The 20463-nt window shown below is 39.7% G+C and overlaps 2 protein-coding genes across 4 annotated transcripts in view; one reads left to right on the top strand and one right to left on the bottom strand.

Annotated features, from left to right (window-relative positions):
- The first annotated feature begins 258 nt into the window (after positions 1-258).
- On the top strand, positions 259-13636 carry ska1 (spindle and kinetochore associated complex subunit 1). 2 transcript variants are annotated; one of them, XM_008410899.3, is made up of 7 exons: positions 259-415; positions 1724-1809; positions 1893-2008; positions 2152-2246; positions 3114-3230; positions 11878-12047; positions 13201-13636. In XM_008410899.3, the coding sequence occupies exons 2-7, from the start codon at positions 1728-1730 to the stop codon at positions 13347-13349; spliced, it is 729 nt and encodes a 242-aa protein (XP_008409121.1). In that variant the 5' UTR covers positions 259-415; positions 1724-1727; the 3' UTR covers positions 13350-13636. The 2 variants fall into 2 exon arrangements, with proteins under 2 accessions (XP_008409121.1, XP_008409123.1); XM_008410901.2 differs by lacking the exon at positions 1724-1809 and having other exon boundaries at positions 306-415.
- A 1687-nt stretch (positions 13637-15323) lies between these two features.
- znf609a (zinc finger protein 609a) overlaps positions 15324-20463 on the bottom strand; it is a 44273-nt gene continuing 39133 nt past the window's right edge. Inside the window, exons 8-10 of one of the 2 annotated variants that reach the window (XM_008410898.3) lie at positions 19952-20296; positions 18802-18871; positions 15324-15930 (exon numbers count right to left, since the gene is read on the bottom strand). In XM_008410898.3, the coding sequence (XP_008409120.2) occupies positions 15927-15930; positions 18802-18871; positions 19952-20296 (419 nt within the window). In that variant the 3' untranslated portion in view covers positions 15324-15926. Of the gene's footprint in view, positions 15931-18792; positions 18872-19951; positions 20297-20463 lie in introns of both variants that reach the window. The other variant, XM_008410896.3, reaches the window with a different exon arrangement.

Raw genomic sequence — 20463 nt, 5'->3', positions numbered from 1 at the left:
TAGAACATGTAATAATTCATTGTGAAAAATATGCAGTAAGTTGAGAGAAGCTAAAACAATAAATTTTGAAATATGATAAAGAGACATTAAAATTTAGTAAGATATTAATTAAACATAAAATAAATTAAGCAGTTATAAAATTTTTGAAGGAACAAGATTATTTATAAGAATTTAGGTCAAAGGGAGATACTCTGGTCCACACTCCAGCATAAGTAGATGGCGATAATACATCTTAACGTTAGATGTCACCCGCCAGTAAAATCAGAAGAAGAAGAAGATAATTTCAATGTCTTTGAACGCAACAGTACCACAGCGCATGCGCTAATCTTTGACGTATCACTTGAGCTAGCGTTCAAATAAACCGGGAAATATCTGTTTATGTTTATTTTATTTGGAAATAAAGTGTGTGGTTTGTGTAAGTATGGCTTTTATTAGGACTCTTTTACGTTTATCGGCACATAAATAAGCTTTATAGAAAACTTTATAGTATTATGTTCAAAGATTTGCTTACTCTATGTTTCGTTTAGAGCAGAAGAATATACACATTTCTCCTTGAAAAGTCGAGTAACATTCTTTGTTTTCAATTTCGGTTTTTTTCAGCTATCTGGTGTTCAAATGAAATTGGAGCAAAGTTCTCCGGTGAGACTATACGGTCCTTAGGAGCTTGTAGAATGCTATTGAAGACGCCACAAAATCATCACTAGCAAAATACCTTTTCACATGTTCGCCTCGCATCTTGTTATTCATGAGTTTGAATTGAAACCGGTTAGGCCTGAAGGCCAGATATAATCTAACTGTATGTATAGCTTAAAAAGTACGCTTAATCAAAAAGGTAATTTATTTTGATGATTCACCTTTCAAAGTAAAAATCAGATTTATTCCACACGAAATCGGAGTGTTTATTTCTGTTGAATTTGATTATTTCAGCTAATGGAACCCCCCAATCCCCCCAAAAAAAATTCACGGGAAATTTGAATAATGCATCTGATTATTAAAAATGTATTTTTAAAAATGTGAGGTTGAATGGTCATGTACTGTACAGCAAGCTACATACATTCAGTATTTGGTCGAGGCTCCTTTTGCATTAATTGCTGCATCAGTGTGAGTTGGCTTGGAGGCGATCAGGTTCTTTTAAAGGCCCTCGGTTAAAACCAATGTTGGTTGGATTTTGTGCTTTAAAAAAAAAACACTTTGATATAGAGTTATTAAATTACAATTCAGTATGCCATTAAAACTGTTTTTGTGTAGTGAGTTTTCAGATGATCATATTTTGCTGCTAACTTTGCACCAAAGTTATAAGACAGGCCAGCACAATAGTGATACAGATGCATACAGAGCATGTTGAGCTCTACAAGCCCTACTACATCCTAATTCACCTAAGGCTTTTATGATGGGAAACTTTGCTTCCCTAAAATCTAAATATTCATATCTTTGATTTTACCCTTTAAGAATATTTATTTTGCTGTTCAGAAAGCAATGATTACTTATTGTCCAATTAAATATCGCCAGAGCTGTCTTGTAGTGTAAAGTGCTTTGAAGAACTACTAATGCTGTTCAGTTACCATTAACTAGAAGAAAGATGTCTCTTATCATATAATCTGCTTCTCAATAGGTTTCACAGTTTGGGCTTTTGTGCTGGTATTTGTTCACTATACATTTTCCTTTGTTCTTGATCTACACCTTTATTATCATTGTGAATAATTTTAAAATGTCTGTGTCCTAGGTCAATGGCTGACCTGGAAGAAATCTACCAACACTTTCAGAATAAACTCTCATCCTTACAGTGCATGCTGGATCTGTCCGCTGTTGGTATGGCAGTGTGTTTTGGTTAGTTGCAACCATGTCAAACTATGTTTGAAATTATTACTGGGCTTTTTCTTCTTCACATTTAGACTTGCCCCAGCAGAAGATAAAGAAACTTGCACAAGAAGTATTGGGACTTGGAAGGATTCTGGAGGAGTTTGAAAAATGTGTCGATCAGCAGAAAGAGCAACTAAAGCAGCTAAAGGTAAAGTTTTTGCTGAAGTGTTTGGTGAATGAGCAGTGCTTGATATTCAGAATTCATAGGACAGTTTCAGAAATAAGTTAGTCATTTTTCATCTTGTGCCTCTGCTTTGTTGTAAATAAAAAACATGCTTTTATGGCTTTTAGGAACTTGAGAAGTTATTTCAAAATGATCTGGAGAGTGTTCAGCACATGAAGGACAACTTTCCCGCACACATTCCTAAAAGGAAAAGTTCAGTCATGTAAGAAGATAATTAAATTCTTATTTTGTTCATATGAAGAGCCGTTAATATATTTTGTATGGGTTATTTTATCATTTTCATTGTTGCCATGTATCTGTATAGTTAGTTACTTGTTTCGTGACAATAAGAAAAAGAAGCATCTGTTGTATCTACAGTCTAGAAAATGTTTTTTATTTTTTCTTTAAAAAATCAAACTTTTTATATTGTTCAGGGCTTCAATATTTTAGAAACCTTAAAATGCAGTAATCATCATTAGTAAAAAAATTAATACTGCCCTACTGTAACATCATGAAGGGGGACACTAACTCTTAATTGACCGTAATATTCTGTATTTTATTACATTAATTCAACGTTTCAGGGTTTCTCCCGGAAAACTCTCTTATCTCTGTTGTAGAGGTGCTAGTGAAGCTAACCAGCAGCCTACCGTTTATTTGAGTTAAAAATGTTTAAAATAGACAGGAAATTTTAAAGTAATCTGAGGTAATTATGTATTTATTGGAAGGCAGATACCTACAATACCTACACCAACTACAAAGTCTTAAATGTTTCACCAAAAAGATTCTTTAACCCATCTTTGCCTTCACTGATACTGGTAAATAAAAAAACACTAATAAATGAACAATACTTAGCTTGGTGGGGTAGCAAATAAAGCCTGTAGGACTGTAATATCTGACGGCAGTGTTTCCCCGAGAGACTTAATGTTGGAGGGGGATTGGGGTTAATTTTCAAGGGTGTGCATTACCCCTGATTTAACTGTGGCGGCCTTGTTGGCAGGATGGGGTGCCCCCCTTGAAAAATGGTAGGAGAAACCATAAGGATCTATTGTGTAGCTTTGAATGTCTGACAGTTATTATATTTGGTTTGCAGGGACAACAAGCCAGCAGATCATCAGCCAGCCTGGGCAGAAAAGACTAAGAAGATCAGCAGGAACTTTGTGAAAGAGATGGATTATATCACTACACAAGAGTATGATGGCATCCCTCAGTAAGTCGCTTTTTAAAGTGTAGTTTTGCATGACAACATCTTATGATAAAAATATGGTATACTATTCTATCAAAATGGATATGAAAAAAAAACTTGGAAAGTTAGATTATAAATATATAAATAAATAAGCATAGACAACATAACTCATTTTGAAGAAAGCCTTTCATAAGAAATTCCCTTAATCTTGTGATGAAGGGAATTTAATCACAAGATTAAATTCTTAATTTTAATTTTGACCAAGAACAAACTTTATCCCAGCGTTTTCATTGTGTTATCGACCGCAGTGAAGTTGTTCTCAAGTTGGATATTTTATATTCACGCTCCGTGGAGTAAGGGGTGTTTAGCTCAAGGTTGATTCGATTTATGAACGCTAATTTCAGCCAACTGTTCTCTACCGCTCCCTCCTCATGCACTCAGAGGTTCACATGGGACCGTCAATTTCCGAACCAAACACTCCTATAAATAAATGCCTTGCCTTGTGACCAACTGATACAAAAAAGTGGTCATTTATGCAATTACACGAGGCACACTATCCTCTATTCAAATTTTAAGTCATATTCAATATTTTAACTAATTTTAATATTAATAAATGTTTTCTTAAATGGCTTCCAAATTGTGTGCCCTCAATATCAGTGTGAAATTGTTCTACTAGACTGTATAGATGAGGCACACTCATCTTTATTATATTTTAACACTTTATATTTTTTAGCTGTTTTATAGTCAACATTTTGTATTGCTCTTCAATAGCTTCTAGGTCATGTGACCTATTAACTCAAAATTTCTGTGAAATTATTCTACTAAACTGTATAGATGAGGCATACATTTTTATTCCATTTTGACCCCTTTTTTGTATTTTTTTTACAAAATATTTTTCAAAAATGTTCATGTGATGATCATCACATTTGTTACCTGTAACGTTCAATTACATAAAATTCTAGGACAGGATCTATTTCATTACATGTTCACTTCTTGCCTGAAATATCTTTAAGTACATATTTGTTGTATGTATTTAAGTGTGATCTATTTCATAACATTTACTTGACAACTTTATTTTTTACTCTGAAATGTCTAATTACACATTAAATGTTTAAAGATAGGCTCTTTCATATCGTTTGGTTACTACATTAAATGTTTTCTGCAAAATGTTTGATTATATAATTGTTTACTTTAATCACATAAAATGTTTATTTAAAAACAGTCTTTCATTACATGTATGTTTATTACCTAAAATATTTTAAATGTAAAATTATTTTTACTTAAAATGTGATTAATAATCACCTGATTACATGCAACTTTGAAGTGCTTGAATCAAACCTTTCATGAATGTTTACCACATTAAATTATTAAATGAGAGAAAACAGCCACTTCCAACTGTCCACATATTTCAACACAAAATAATGAGGGGAACAAATACAATTTTCTTTTTTTACTATCTACATTTTACATAAAACAGTACTAACTGTACAAATATTTCAAAAATAATGAGTGCAGAAAATCTTTTTCCAATCTGTTTTAATTAACAGTGCAGCATTGCAGTTGTATATTATCTGCAGGTTTCATTTGCATTAGGTTTTGCAACCACACTAGAACAATGTTCACTAAGCTGCAGCACACAAACACAATCTTGTCAAAAAGTACCACTTGTTCACTCTGACATGTAAGCAGCAACCTAATTATTATAGTTATGTGTAACATTTTGTATTTGTTCCTCATGCAATCAATCACTCTTTCCATATGAATTCTGAGGTGAACTAAAGCTCGTGTGTCTTCAACGTCTTTAGCATCAAGTTGACATCTCCCTTTAGTGAATGATGGCATTTTGACCTCAGCACACATCACTGTTACACTGTCTTTAATATCAAAACCTCTGTCAGCTAACACAATATCCCCAGGTAATAAATTGGAGAGAAGACCACAGTTTTCTGTTATGTGCTTGTCTGATGCACGCCCGCCTCATCCCTTAGAAAAAAAATAAATTAAAAAAATCGACCCATGGGGTATTATACCATCCATCCATTTTCTTCCGCTCCCCCTTTCCCCAGCCACTTCTTCCAGCTCCTCCGGGGAAACCTCAAGGCACACCTCACCTTGGAGGCGTCCAGGAGGCATCCTGACCAGATGCCCAAGCCACCTCAACTGGCTCCTCTCGACGTGAAGGAGCAGCGGCTCTACTCTGAGTCCCTCCCGGATGACTGAGCTTCTCACCCTATCTCTAAGGGAGAGCCCAGCCACCCTGCGGAGGAAACCCATTTCGGCCGCTTGTATCCGCAATCTTGTTCTTTCTGTCATGACCCAAAGTTCATGAACATAGATGAGGGTGGGAACGTAGTTGTTCCCACCAACGTGTTCGAAGTTCTGCCGGAGATGGGAGTTAAAGCTCCATCTCACAGGGGACTCCACCAGATCTTCCCAGCAGACCCTCACAACACGTTTGGGCCTGCCAGGTCTGACCGGCATCCTCCTCCACCACCAGAGCCAACTCGCCACCAGGTAGTGGTCAGTGGACAGCTCTGCACCTCTCGTCACCCAATTGTCCAAGACATACGGCCGCATATCCGATGATACGATGACATAATCGATCATCAAACTGTGGCCTAGGGTGTCCTGGTGCCATGTGCACATATGGACACTAGAGATGTGCCGATGAGGTTTTTTCCTGCCGATACCGATACTGATCACCCATGAGGGCTGATCACCAATACCGATCACATAATTATTATCATTATTTTTTTATCAAACGCTACCGGTTACATTATGTGGAAAAAGGAACCATGAATTCACCTTAATTTAGACAAAAACATGTTTTTAATAACTTTTTCCGAGAAGAGAACTAAACAAAACAGGCATTGTGCAAATTGTACTGCTATCGGTAATACTATCTTTAACAGACTGATAACATATGAAGGCTCTGAAGAGGCAAAATAATGCAGAGCCAAAATAAAACCTCTCAACATTGCCAAAAAAATTAAAGTATAAAACTTAACATTCAAAGGCAAATACAGGTTCCATTACAATAAACAATCCAGAGTTACTGAATGAAAACTTCCTGATAGCATGGTGGCTAGCTAATTACTGCTAGTTCTGATTGGCTATTTCTGACTGAGCGGAGTAATTATGCAGAACAGGGAGATCGATTATTTTTTTAGAGATTATCTGTCTCATGTTAGGACAGCAAAAGTTTTAATACGTATGTAAAATGTATTTTTTTAGGTTAGATGCTGCAGCTTTAAGCAGAGGTTCTGTGTGAGAGTCACCAGGAGGAGCAGAAGCGGCTCCGTCTGTCAAATATTACTACCTGAAGCGCGTAGCAGCGGTTCAACAGCGAGAGCAGAACCAGCGTCTTGTATCGCAACTCGAAGACTTAAATAATTTTGCAGGTTATTTCTTTAGCTTTCTGACCATCATGCTAATCCGGGTGAGTGTTTGCAGTGGCGGAGCTAGACTTTTAAAGTTGGGGGGCCAAGGGGGAGCCAGGACTACCTATGGGGGGGCAAAATTTTAAATGTGTGTGTGCGCACATATATATATAATATAATTTTAAACAATAACCAAACTGAATATTTGGTTATTTTTTTAAGCCCCTTTGTCATTTGACATGTTATAATTAACACCTTTGACTGGTGCACATGGAGACATGATAGACTTTACGCAGAGTTCATCACAGAGGAAACTAAAATCAATCAAATAAAAGATCCTTTCTGAATATCATCTCATGGACACTGAACTAAATGCGTCTTTCTGACCGGGAGCTGACAGCGTGTTGATGAGTTACACCTTGGTTAGGAAGCTCTGGTTTGACAGGTAATTTGACAGGTAAAAATAGTCCGGGTCAGACCAGAATTATTTGCCTGATGGTGGTTCGGGCTTCTAATGAGTTTACATTTAATGAGTTTGGAGCACATAGAGAAAACCTAAAGAGAATGTGATCTACTTATTGTAGTTTAAATAGAGGAATAACAGCTGACTGTTGAGAGAGGAAAGAAATTAAAGTGCAGATCCGTTAGGCAGAAACAAGCGCTGGGCAATAAATGCGCATAAATGCTCCACCGTTACGCACCAATTAATCACACATGAGATGACAAACGCCAAATATACAATATATAATTACACTGCTTACGTTAATGGTGTTTTAAAAACAAAACCAGTAAAAATTTAACTGAGTTAATATGTCAGATTCCCTCCTCACCTCGTCTTGATAAGAACAGAGAGCAGTTCGCTGGTTTCTATCCAGACTGTGATCAAGCGCAGCTGACCACTTGGTGCGCAGACAGTTTAAGCTTTACGCACAGAGAACATCGTGGAGCTCATTATTAATCAGACTAAGAACAATATTTGTCAGAGAATCATCTCTGATCTGGACGCTTTTTAACGGACCAGAGGCTTTGGAGCGTCTAGCGCAGCTGATCCGCTTCTGCTGGGTTTTTCTCCCGCTGAGGGATCAGGAAACGATCAGAGTTCTGCTGTCTTCTAATCACGTAATTTCGTGAAATGTTACCTGATTTCAAAAACGTTCTCGCAGAGAAATAATAAATGTTTCGTTTGATGACTACAAATTGGAAATAAAATGATTTTTTTCTTTGACGGACAGCGAAAAAACTCTAGCGCCACCTCTGCTCCAAACTACAAACATTGTTGGCCCATCTTCGTTTTTTCTCTTTTTTGCAGAGGATCAATAAATAACTTATTGGTGTTTTACCATCACCACCAGGTATGAAGTGCTTTAGCCTTTGAGTTGCACCACAGCGCAGCATAACTAAAACACCCAGTGTTTTAGTTTTATACATTTTCTTTTCATTTATTTATTATTGTTTTTCTTCTTTAAATATTAGATTGACTTAGAATGATTCCAAATAATGTACAGGAATAACCTGGTGCTGTTACATGTCAATCATCAGGGGGGCCACTGGGGGGGCCAATCAGATGACAGGGGGGGGGGGTGCACTGGCCCCCCTGGCCCCCCCTTTGGCGCCGCCACTGAGTGTTTGTAGCGGTGCACTGCTTTACCTGCTGTCTGATCCTCCATATGTCTTTTTTACTGCAGTGAGCCTCAATGTAGCCAAACTCCGTCAAGTATGGCATTGTTTTTATGTCGTATTAGCTTCGTTGCGTTGATGCATTTTGACGTACTTCAATTTTCCGTTCCTCCCAAACATGCCCATCCAGGTCGCACTGTCATTGTCCACGTGAGCGTTGAAGTCCCAATCAGAACAAGGGAGTCCCCAGGAGGGGCACTCTCCAGTACCCCCTCTAAGAACTCCAAGAAGGGTGGGTAATCTGAACTGTTGTTTGGCCTGTAAGCACAAACAGTCAGAACCCGTCCCCCCACCCGGAGGCGGAGGGAGGCTACCCTCTCGTTCACCAGGGTAAACCCCAATGTACAGGTGCCGAAATGGGGGGCAACAAGTATGCCCACTCCTGCCCGGTGCCTCTCACTGTGGGCAACTGCAGAGTGGAAGTATGTCCAGCCCCTGTCAAGGAGACTGGTTCTAGAACCAGAGCCATGCGTCGAGGTGAGACTGACTATTTCTAGCCAGAATCTCTCAGCCTCATACACTAGCTCCAGCTCCTTCCCCACCAGAGAGGTGACACTCCACGTCCCAAGAGCCAGCTTCTGCAGCCGAGGATCAGACCGCCAGGGTCCCCTCCCTCGGCTGCCGCCCATCACACAATGCACCAGACCCCTCTGGCCCCTCCTACAGGTGGTGAGCCCATCGGAAGGGGGACCCACGTCTCCTCTTTGGGCTGAGCCCAGCCGGGCTCCATGGGTAAAAGCCCGGCCACCAGACGCTCGCCATTGTGCCCCACCTCCAGGCCTGGCTCCAGAGTGGGGCCCCGGTGACCCGCGTCCGGGCGAGGGAAAACCAAGTCCAAAGTTATTGTGCATCATAAGGGGTCTTCAGGCTGCGCTTTGTCTGGTCTCTCACATAGGACCTGTTTGCCTTAAGTGCCCCTACCAGGGGCATAAAGCCCCAGACAGCATAGCTCCTAGGATCATTGGGACACTCAAACCCTCCCACCACGATAAGGTGGCAGCCAAAGGAGAGGGTGGCGTTATACCAATAAGGTATTTCATAGTTTGTCTACCTTTGTACCAAGAGAAAGATTGTGCACATGCTTTTAAATTTGAGGGTCGTTCTTGTGCCTAATTCAAAACAGTCAACAATAATTGCCACAAGTTTTCCAAATGTTTCCAAAACTGAGGAGGCATTGTGGCCTCTCAGGCCAGCTTACCATGGACTTAAGGTGTGTATTGAACCCATCTAGGGTTTCAGCAAAGGCATTAGAGTTTAATGTGACACATTAAAAAGATGGCAAAGATGCTGAACAGGTAGATCGAGTCTTTAGTGTAAGTAAAATTATTTGAAACTGTTAAAGTTGTTGTGATACCACCAGAAATGGCCTAACAGTGTTAAATAACAAGATGACAAAGCAAGGACATCCTGTATAATATTTTACTTTTTTTGTGTCATCCTTAAGAAAATCTGTGACCAGCTGTTTTTTTATTCAGCTCTGATCTGAGCTTTGTGTTCTCCTTTAACAGATTTATTTCTTCTCTTCTCTGTTCACATAAGTGATATTCTATTTGTTGCCTTTTTGCTGCTGGTTCATGTTCCTCTTCAGAGTTTCTCAGTCTCTCGAACTTGCTCCTCTTGTATAGCCTCCGCTACTGTGTTTTCATTATTTATCTCTTCTGGGGTAAATAATGAAAACACAGTCTCTGTAACTTGCTCCCTCACTTGTTGATCCACCGTGGTCTTACTGTATCGCCTCTTTAATCGACGCGCATGTCGATCCGATGTAGCGTTTACCTCGCAGTGACCCATATTCAGTGCTGGAGTCCAGTCTGGATTGAGCTAATCCATTTCATACGTCGGTTTGCCTTGAAGAGAACATATCAGAACACACATCAGTATTAATACTTTAAATTTGATAACGCTAGAAAACTTAGTTTACTTCACAATAATGGAATAACCCCGATGTCCACTGACAAATCTCGGACTAAGCTACATAAGAAATATAAGCCCGACCTAAGGTTGACCCACTTAAACAAACCCAACATAATCTGAACATGAGTACACCTGGACAAAATCATAGCAAAAAATTATGACACAACACCAACATAGCGAATTTAGACACTCACCAGAATGGAAATGTCTCGAGCAAACTTGTAGTAGTCTTGGGATGTTGGAGAACATAATATCAGGACGTCTCACCGCTGATACCCAGGACATTCATTTTCTTTTCGTTAGCTCCGATAGCTTAGCCTCCTCGCGTTGTTTCCAGGCAGGAAACAGTGAAACGAAAGTCCGTTTTCCATCTTTTTATCGTTTCGGTCGTGTGATCGGACATTACATCCAATAACGCAGAATCGTACCGTTGCTAAATTATTTAAAGAAACTTGGATTCAAAAGATCTGTGAGAAAGTCGTTTTTGCTGGTTATGTTTACTGTCCCTCAAGATGGCGCTCATATCGTTCACAGCAGAGTACGTCTACATCAGTGACGTCACGCTCTAAAGCTCAACATTGATCAACATTTTAGACAGAAAAGAATTGGTATCGGCCAAAATCGGAATTAAAATATCAGCAATCGGTGCAGCCCTAGTGGAAATTCTTCTATAACAGCAACTGTTCTGCTGCGGCAGCATCAGATTAAGTTAATAAATTGACATAGACGGCTGGTTCTGTTCTGGGGACTTCTCTGAACTCTGAACATGATTGCACAAAGGACACTTCATAACATAAAATACATAGTAGACATTTCTGAGCATCTGCTTCACTTGATGGTAACAAATCAACAGTGTCTCTAGTCAAAGACTTCTTTAGATTTGCTGTAAACCATCTCAAAAAACAGACACCTAATTACATAAGAGGCAGAAACTCTAGATGTATGTGATTGCACAGTTTGTCTAAAATGGATGTGTGGTCATACTGCACACATCAGAATTAGGTGAGGCTAGTCTGTGTGCCTCTCTGATGAAGCTAAAATCAACTTCCTTCTGTACTTGATGATACATCATGTTAATATCTCATTTGTCCCCATCATAGAAACATTTACTTTAACAAGAGTCTGGATGAGAAGAAAATAAGAAATTTATTAAAACCTTGCAAGGTGAGAACAGAAATTCAGAGTTAAAGACGTCTGTCAAGCCTGCACTGACCAACAGTGGCTCTGACTTCCTTTTATAGGTTCTCTTCAAATAAGAGAGATTTGATTGGACAATACGTGTGAATCCCTGATTGTTATGTACCAACAATTCTGTGAAGCCCAACACAGATCTACAATAGACAAACAGGTCTGGCCATTTGTCTATTGTTAAGGAAAGGAGGTTGTTCTCTGATGCTAAAGAGGGCAGATAACTTCTACGATGGGGGAGTAACACTTAGTCTCCAGGATCAAGGAGCTCTTGCTGTTATACGGCACTGTAGAAGTCTATAGGAGAGCAGCTTGAGCAATCTCATGATGAGATCATGCAGACACAAACTAAAGCACAAGAGGGGTGAGAAGCACATTATAAAATTTTTCGTTACAGTCCCCAGAGCTGATTTTGTGTATTCAACAATGTACTTCTGAGTTCATTTGTCCAGATCTGTTTTAGTTTTTTTTTTTCTTTTGGCTGACTGTCTATATGCATGTTTGTTTTTCAGTTACATGAAAGGACGTGTTTCATATGAGCAGCTCAATGCTGTGGTGGAAGGCATTAACACTGCTGTAGCAGCCAAGTATAAGATTCTCTGTCAGCCACTGAAGGCTCTTAATAATCATTCACGCAAGTTGCAGCAGCGCTTCAAGGACCAGGAAACCAAAGATACAAGAGGTATGCTGCAGGCTGTACACTCCCAACCAGCTGTGGATGAGAAAATCTGCATGCATTACCTCAGTTGATAAAATTGACTGAATTGTTTCTCCTTTGTCGTTTTCATGGAAACTCTCTAGATCAGTGGTCTCCAAACTACGGCCCGCGGGCTTGATGCGGCGCGCCTCCAGATTTGGTCCGGCCCCCTGAACAATACCAGAGGGTTTAGATTTTTTTTTATATACCCTATTTTCCGGACTATAAGCAGCTACTTTTTTCCTAAGCTTTGAACCATGCGGTTTATAGCCCAGAGTGGCTTATATGTGGATTTTTCTTCCACCACAGGGGTCTCTTTAGCAGCAAGTGAATCATTGGAAGTCAAAATTGGAAATAAAAGAAGAATGCGCCCATTAAAACGGAATTAAGTTTTAATAGGTAATTGAAATTTGAGAATGTTCTTGATCAGTTAAATAGCATTGAGGGGAAAAGGTTTTTTCGTTTTTTTTAATAATACTAGGATCATTGTGAGAATTTGAGGCATAGATATGAGGATCCAATAGATGGCAGTAGTGCAACAATAACGGGTGCAAGTTGCCGTTGAAATCTAAAGAAGAAGAAAGTGCCCATTTTCATTTAGCACATGCTAGTAGGAGACACAAAGGATGAGCACTTTTACTGTTACACTTACTGTTCGGAAACGACCGTAATCAGTTCAGTTAAATCTAAACTTGGCAACTTTTTCCTTTTCAACCATAATAAACGTGATATTCAATTGACTTGTTATGACATAAATTTTGGGTGTCCGCCCCCCTCTGCTGCTGCTGCATCATTGTGGAAAACCTAGAACGGCAGAGATATCTGCGGCTTACAGTCTGGAAAATACAGTATTTATTTCATAAATAGTGTTATTTCCTGAATTTTTTCTGTGAAGAACCCAGAGAGGGTTATTTGATTGTGCTTTCTGGAAAACAATACATTTTTACATTTAGGCACTCCTGCAAACGTCACACTTTTACGTTTTACAAACTGACTCCGGCCCCCACCAGAGAAGGGAAAAGTTATGTGGCCCACAGGAAAAAGTTTGGGGACCACTCCTCTAGATGAATCTGGATAAGCTTGTGACACATCCACACAAAGACACTGATTAGTTTTTTCTTTTTTTCTGTACCTGCAGGACAGTTTTTTGTCGTGGAGGAGGACATGCATGAATTCACCCAGATGAAAGTGGACAAACGCTTTCAGGGCATCCTGAACATGCTGCGACAATGTCAGCGTCTCCGTGAGGTCAGAGGGGGCGGACTGGTCCGCTACGTGTTGATGTGAAAGGACACACTTCCTTCTTAGCCTTAACAGCATGACAACACTATAGGCTGTAATTATGTTATAGTGAGGCAGACTGTTGTGGATTTGATTTAACATTTGTCACATAACTTGTGTTAATGAGACAAAGTTTGTTCTCGTTTTGATTTGGATTGAATATTTGCTTACAGATAAAATTGCAAAACATAAAAGTCTTGATACATTTATTTTTACTCCGCTGAGGTCAGTATAGTCTAGTGTCTGTGTATGCTGTAGCTAAATTATGTCTTTCACTAAACCAATGGGATGCAGTGAACTAGCATTCATTTTGTCAGTTGCATTTGATGGAAATTGAGATGAAAAAAATCTGTTAAACCAGTACCTCGTTCCCGTTGCGAACATGGCTTTATTCTAGCTGAAAGTTCTTGTACTCTTAGGACAACATTTTTCTGCAATTCAGGCATTTACCAGCTTGGCCACTGCCTTCCTGTGTAATTCTACTGGAGAAATGTTCTCTCTTCCAGCACTATATGAGATAAAGTTTTTACCAGACTAGGTATTTACTGACATATTCTACACAATAATTTAACACACTGGACTGAGAAATGGCAGCGGGGTGAAAATTCCAGAACTTTAACAGAAAACATGAAGGAAGCAGATGCATCAGCCTTGCCTCGGTCGGACTGTCTCGGTGTGCGAATGGGTGAATGACTGAACGCAGTGTGAAGTGCTCTGGGTCCTCTGGACTTAATAAAGTCCAGTCCATTGACCATTTCCAAGCAAGTCCAGCTGGAAAATGAAATCAGCAACCATATAAAGCTTGTCAGCAGAACAAGCATGAAGTGCTCTAAACTGTCCTAGTAGATGCTGCGCTGATTTTGGTCTTTATGTGACCAACCATGAACAGATGATGTTATATCTGATCACAACTGCAGTTTTCTCAGAAATGTTGATTTTTTATCAGCTGTAAACCAAATTAGCAGAAACCAGTTTTTGAAATACATCAGTGTTGGAAAATAGGATTCAGCCTCTAAGTTTTTGCTCAGATTGTAATTCACAGAATAATCTATACCTGTCTTTCTCAAACTGTGTTCACGGGACCACTAGTGATCGGCGGGCGCCCCCTGCTGGTCTTTAAGGTACTACATGTTTATTTCGTTTGACTTGAGCTCAAAGCAAGACCCATACAGTTAACTTACCAAAGAATTGCATTTAAAAATGGATAAGTGACTTGAGACCTGATCACTCAAAAGAAAAGCTAAACATACCAACAACGCCAGGCTAACTTATATGATCAAAGGAATTCATGTTGGCAGGAATGTTTTAGTTTCTTGGGCTAAGTTGCAGAACTTTTATTAGAACACTATTCTGATACATAACATGCTGAAATGAGTGCAGTATGATGGGTCAAGGCAGTGAGTTGCACTGCAAATATCAAACTTTAAAAAGTTAAGTAGCTTTGTGTTAATATTGAATTACAGTCATTTGTTAGTCTTAACTTTTATCTAATTGATCCTACAGTATTCAAGTAAGATGCATTTGAAACATTCAAAGCCTTCGCTGGAGGAAACTCGCACTGTCCTTCCATGCAGATATTAGTGTGGGTTGATTGTTTCAGTCTTGACTGTTTAACTTGTAGCAGACATTTTGTTTAAAAATAATTTAAAAAAAACACACTCACAAACCAGGCAGTTAATCGCTGAAAAAAATTAATAGCTTCAACTTTATTTTTAAGGAAGCCAGATTGAAGCTGGGGACACATTATACAACTATAGGCGAAGATTTTGAAGACGAGGCGTTCTCACAGATGGGTTGTCAAAAATTCAAACATATTTGACTGATCAGGTCAGTTTCCCTTCATCTCACACCAACATTTCTGTTGTGATTGGCTGTGCAGCAGGTCCACATTAGCACTGCTGTGTCACAGCATCAGGCATCAAAACGGTGTCTTAAGGTACCGCCGTTTTGGTGAAAGAAATGACGCCGAGGTCAGGCAGCTTTCCAACAGCTACAAGTTTAATATCAGATCAACAACAGTAGAAAAACAGAGGCTAACAGACAAAAAGAAGAGTAAGAAATTCAACATCATCCAACAGACTCTTTAAAATAATTCCTCTGTACAATATTTACACACACATGCACACACTCGCATACACTACATTACATTTACACACGTCTCCTCAGCCAGCCTCTGGGTGTCCTCAGCGAATCCTTTTTTTCCATGATGACAGCGTTCTGAGTGGGGAGTGAGAGGACTTTGACATGTATGAGGATGAGAAGAAAACATGAACCAGTGAGACGATAGAACGATGCCGACCGCCCATTACACCACCTCCAGTCACGCTTCACCATCAGCGTGCCTCCGTTTCCACCTGCCAGCTCCACAGCGTCCCCTGTCTGAGAACCACTGCCTGTGCTATTCGGTCAGTGTGGAGGCGGCTGAACCACCCAGAACGAGCAGAACCATTTTGGTCCAGTCCAGCAGTGAGTCTGCTGAAAGTTCAGGGGTGGATGTTGAACATAAAGTGATGTCACAACAGAAAGATGCTTTCGTGTGAGTCAGTCACTTGAGTAGGATGGGTGGAGTTCAGCCAATCAAAACTACCTGCAGAGAGTTAGCATAAAAAAACCGCATGAAAAGGAATGAACACCAAAAAGACTAATTTCAAAGAGTTATTGGTTTCTGAGGATCTCAGGTTTTCATTAGTCATTTCTATGATCGTCAAAAGAGTTTTGATTCATAATTACAACTATAAAATCTATAATGGTTATTACAAAACCCCAAAAGAAATTCTCAGAAATGACTTTCATTTCTATGGGTTTCTGTGGGTTTAGTTTTTCTGTTTTTTAATAAAAAAACTTTTTTGTGGATCTTTAACTGCAGTGGCAAAAAACCCACAACCTGTTACTAAAATAGACTGAAATGGATTTTGAAAATATTTTATCACCACCTTTGTATGCCTTTTAATATTTATTGCAATGAATACAAAATTGCTCATCTGGATTTTCTAGCAGTTATATTGTTGGTTCCCCTCTGATGATGGCTTGAACCCCACAGTGGCCTTGCGCTGGCCTCCTGTATATAAAATCATCATTTGTAGACGTGTCAGCATTTTTCCTCATGCCTGTTTAGTACTTTGTTTTTTGAAAAGGTTCAAAATCAATGTCTACTTTTTATTGGTTCATTTTCAGTTAAAAAATATTCGTCATTACTTCTAACAGTTTCAAGATATTTTAGTGACCATTAACTGAGGGAACCAACAACGTAGTCAGGTCTTTTTGATCAGGTCATCACCTGAACAGTGATGACTTGACGAGTCTCCACTAGGGATGCTCCCGATCAGGTTTTTTGCTGCCAATTCTGATACCAATCACCAATGAGGCCGATCTCTGATCTTTGCCAATCACCTGGATTGACTTAATTTTTTACTTTACGTATAAATGCTACTATGTGATCTGACAAAATAAAAAAATTATCTGACAATAAATTCACCTAATTTAGGCATAAAACATGCAAAATACTTGTAGGTACAGCAGCTATTCAGTCAAAAAGACAACTGAAAAACCTGCAATCAGTAAAATAATTAATAGTAAGGTTCTCAGTACCATAAATTATACATGAGTCAAATAAATCTGCCTATATCAAATAATGTCAAGTAAAAAAGGAAACATTCACTCAAAGTCAAACACAGGCTGCATCAAAATAAACGATCCTTCCTGATAGCATGGCCAGCTGATTAATGCTGATTCTGATTGGTTGTTTCTGACCGAGCAGAGCAATTCTGCACATCACAGGAGGCAGAGGAGATCGATTATTTTTTCAGAGATTATCTGTCTTGTGTTAGGATGGCAAAAGTTTTAGTACATATCTAAAATCTTTTCTTTTTTAAAGTTATGTGCTGCAGCTTTAAGCAGAGATTCGGTGTGAGAGTTCACTGCAGGTGGAACAGAAACGGCACTACGCCTGTGAAATATTACTTACTACCAGCAGCGTGTAGCGGCTGGTAGTAAAACAGAACCGGCATCTTACACCGCTATCTCGAAAACTTTTATTATTTTTCAGGTTATTTGTTTAGCTTTCTGACCGTGATGCTAATCTGGGTGAGTGTCGGTAGTTGTGCGCTGCTTTACCGGCCGCTCTGGATGTCCTTTTTTCCTTCGTTGAGGCTTGATGTAGCCAAACTCAGTCAAGTGCTTGTTTTTAAAGATTCTTGATTTCATTCACACAGCAGCAGAAACACAGCTCTGTGGCAGTCTTCCATTCATCCGTCTTTACGAGGCAAAAGAATCAAGAGTTTCTGAATGACTCCCTATAAACTGCAGGTTTATTCAACATTTTGTTTCGCATATTATAGTTGCATCCTATAGACAGGAATTGGTTCTCTAAAGTGCAGAATTGCAGGTCTGCTTTTTTACCTTGTGATATCCTTTTTTTTTTTGCAGCAAATGCAATTTTTTTTTCTAGTTTATATTTTATTAAAATGACATGCTACAAATGTCTTAGTTATCAGTGGAATAATCTTTACTGACATTACTCCAGTCAACCCCTTTTTTATAATAACTGAACTTTGCAGGTTTTCTTTGGTATTTTGATTTATTCCTAAATCACTGCATGGGCTTCTTGTCTGTAAAATTATAAAATTTTAAATATTAGTCTTCTAGGCCCTGAATGGTGGTGTACTGAAATCCAATTCAGAGTTGATGGTGGAGACTAGAGGTGATCGCTGATCACGGTCTCTTGTTGCCGATCACCTGTATCTCATTTGCTGATCTCCTCTTTCCTTCACACTGCTGCAAGCGCCCAGCAGTAAATCCTAAGCAATGTGGTGAGGAACTTTAATGCTCTGAGAGTTAATGGGGAAGTTTGGGTGTTGCGGTGGAAAATTAACTCTGGGATGAAGCACGTCAAAATGCATCAACACGACGAATCTAATGTGACATTTAAAAACAAGCACTTGACTGAGTTTGGCTACATCAAGCCTCAACGAAGGAAAAAAGGACATCCAGAGCGGCCGGTAAAGCAGCGCACAACTACCGACACTCACCCAGATTAGCATCACGGTCAGAAAGCTAAACAAATAACCTGAAAAATAATAAAAGTTTTCGAGATAGCGGTGCAAGATGCCGGTTCTGTTTTACTACCAGCCGCTACACGCTGCTGGTAGTAATATTTCACAGGCGTAGTGCCGTTTCTGTTCCACCTGCAGTGAACTCTCACACCGAATCTCTGCTTAAAGCTGCAGCACATAACTTTAAAAAAGAAAAGATTTTAGATATGTACTAAAACTTTCGCCATCCTAACACAAGACAGATAATCTCTGAAAAAATAATCGATCTCCCCTGCCTCCTGTGATGTGCAGAATTGCTCTGCTCGGTCAGAAACAACCAATCAGAATCAGCATTAATCAGCTGGCCATGCTATCAGGAAGGATCGTTTATTTTGATGCAGCCTGTGTTTGGATCTCACCAGTTTCACCTCCGTGGAGGGGGGTACATGGATGGGGCTGACGCTTGCTGACTTGCAACAATGGCTGAAGAGGAGAGACCTGCAAGGACATACCAGACATCAGAAACGTTCAGCATCAAACTCCTGAGCCAGTCACTGAGGAAAGGTGAAGACGCCTGCAAATGGCTTCGATCAACCTGAGAATCAATGTCTGGTGATGTAACAACATGCTCTCATGTGGAGGTGACCTTTAACCTCTTCCCTGAAGTTATAATGGGAAGAAATCTCTGAATGCCCTTACCACAGGAATAACTGGCTTGTGGCGTTCATAGCGACGTCGCTTTTTGATCCTTTGATGTTGGCTCTATCATTGTGAAACAGAATTCACCAAGCGTTGGATTGTTCACCCACTAACAGGGAACGTGAGCTGGGATTAGACCGTCGTGAGACAGGTTAGTCTTACCCTACTGATAATGTGTTGTTGCAATAGTAATCCTGCTCTGTAGGATTCTTTCAGGAACTGTACTAACCATCTGTCTTCATGTCACAGGGTACTTATAGTAATTAGAATGTTCAAATATTGTCTTTATTATGCTGGAAAAAGTAGCTGAGCAGTAGAACATCTGCCATGTAGTCTGAATGGACCAATTCCAATATTTTCACCTCTCCGCCCCCCCAAAAAAATCCAATCTGTGCCTCTTCCAAATGTGGAACTAATCCTGAAACGCATCCATTAGTTCTCAAAGCATCTGCAGTCTGAACACTCATGTCACATTTTACCAGATCTTTACATCATTGATGTGAGACATGGATCATAATTCTGTGCCAGAAGAAGTCAGACGGTAGATCTGGATGCAAACGATGGCTGAAAATTATGAATAAGCATATGTGCATACATATGCTTATTCATAATGCATATGGATTTATGGATATGGAGGACTGTGTATGTTTTACTAAGGGGCGGATGAGAGATTTGAACATATTTTAACTTCCTTGACTTTCAAAAAGAAAATTGTTCCTATCAACATATTTTTAAGGTGTAAAAGTCTTGAACAAGAAGGTCTGGAAAGCATCAGGAGAATAAAATCTCACCCCCATTAGAAAGTCAATTAAAAACTTGATTATCAGGTTGTTTTGTGTTTTGACACATTCGTACTGTATGGCAGCATGCGGATCTCACCCGCAGCGTAGGACAGGTCATACTGTCCTGACAGCAGAGGGTATCCCAGGTGATGATGGGGAGGAATGACGCGATGTGAAGGAGAAGATCGAGGCCGAGCACCCTCTCTCTCACGCTCCCTGTCCCGTTCCCAGTCTCGTTCTCGTTCCTGCACCATTTTATTGTCTTGAACGGAGGGCGATTTGCTTTTATAATGGCTGGCATGCTGCTGCAGCAGATCCAGAGCTTTGGCCTCACTGGGCGGCTTCACAGTTGGACTTGACCTGGAGGGTTTCTCCCCATCCTCCCCTCCTGCCACTTTCCCTCCATACGAAGAAAAAGGGTAACCGGCCTGCAGGTATGAAGCTGAGGACAAAGTAAGCAAATTGCCACTGTGAGGCTGCTTTCCAACTACAGTAGGGAGAACAAGCATTACATCAATTTCATAAAATAATGGCCAAAGTAATTTTTTTTTATTTGCCAAAAGTGATTTTGGCAAAAAAAAAAAAAAAAAAAAGTTCCCACCTCAGAAA

Source organism: Poecilia reticulata, chromosome 6 (genome assembly GCF_904066995.2).
Source record: "Poecilia reticulata chromosome 6, P_reticulata-male-v2, whole genome shotgun sequence".
NCBI classification, from domain to species: domain Eukaryota; kingdom Metazoa; phylum Chordata; class Actinopteri; order Cyprinodontiformes; family Poeciliidae; genus Poecilia; species Poecilia reticulata.
Note: the sequence above shows the minus strand (reverse complement) of the source record. Positions and strands in the feature narration are given on the sequence as shown.

Excerpts from the sequence above, each read along its gene's own strand:
- ska1 (XM_008410899.3), top strand. The coding sequence starts at position 1,728 with ATGGCTGACCTGGAAGAAATCTACCAACACTTTCAGAATAAACTCTCA. Across the intron at positions 2,247-3,113 it reads AAAAGGAAAAGTTCAGTCAT|GGACAACAAGCCAGCAGATC; the intron begins GTAAGAAGATAA and ends TTTGGTTTGCAG. Across the intron at positions 12,048-13,200 it reads GGAAACCAAAGATACAAGAG|GACAGTTTTTTGTCGTGGAG; the intron begins GTATGCTGCAGG and ends CTGTACCTGCAG.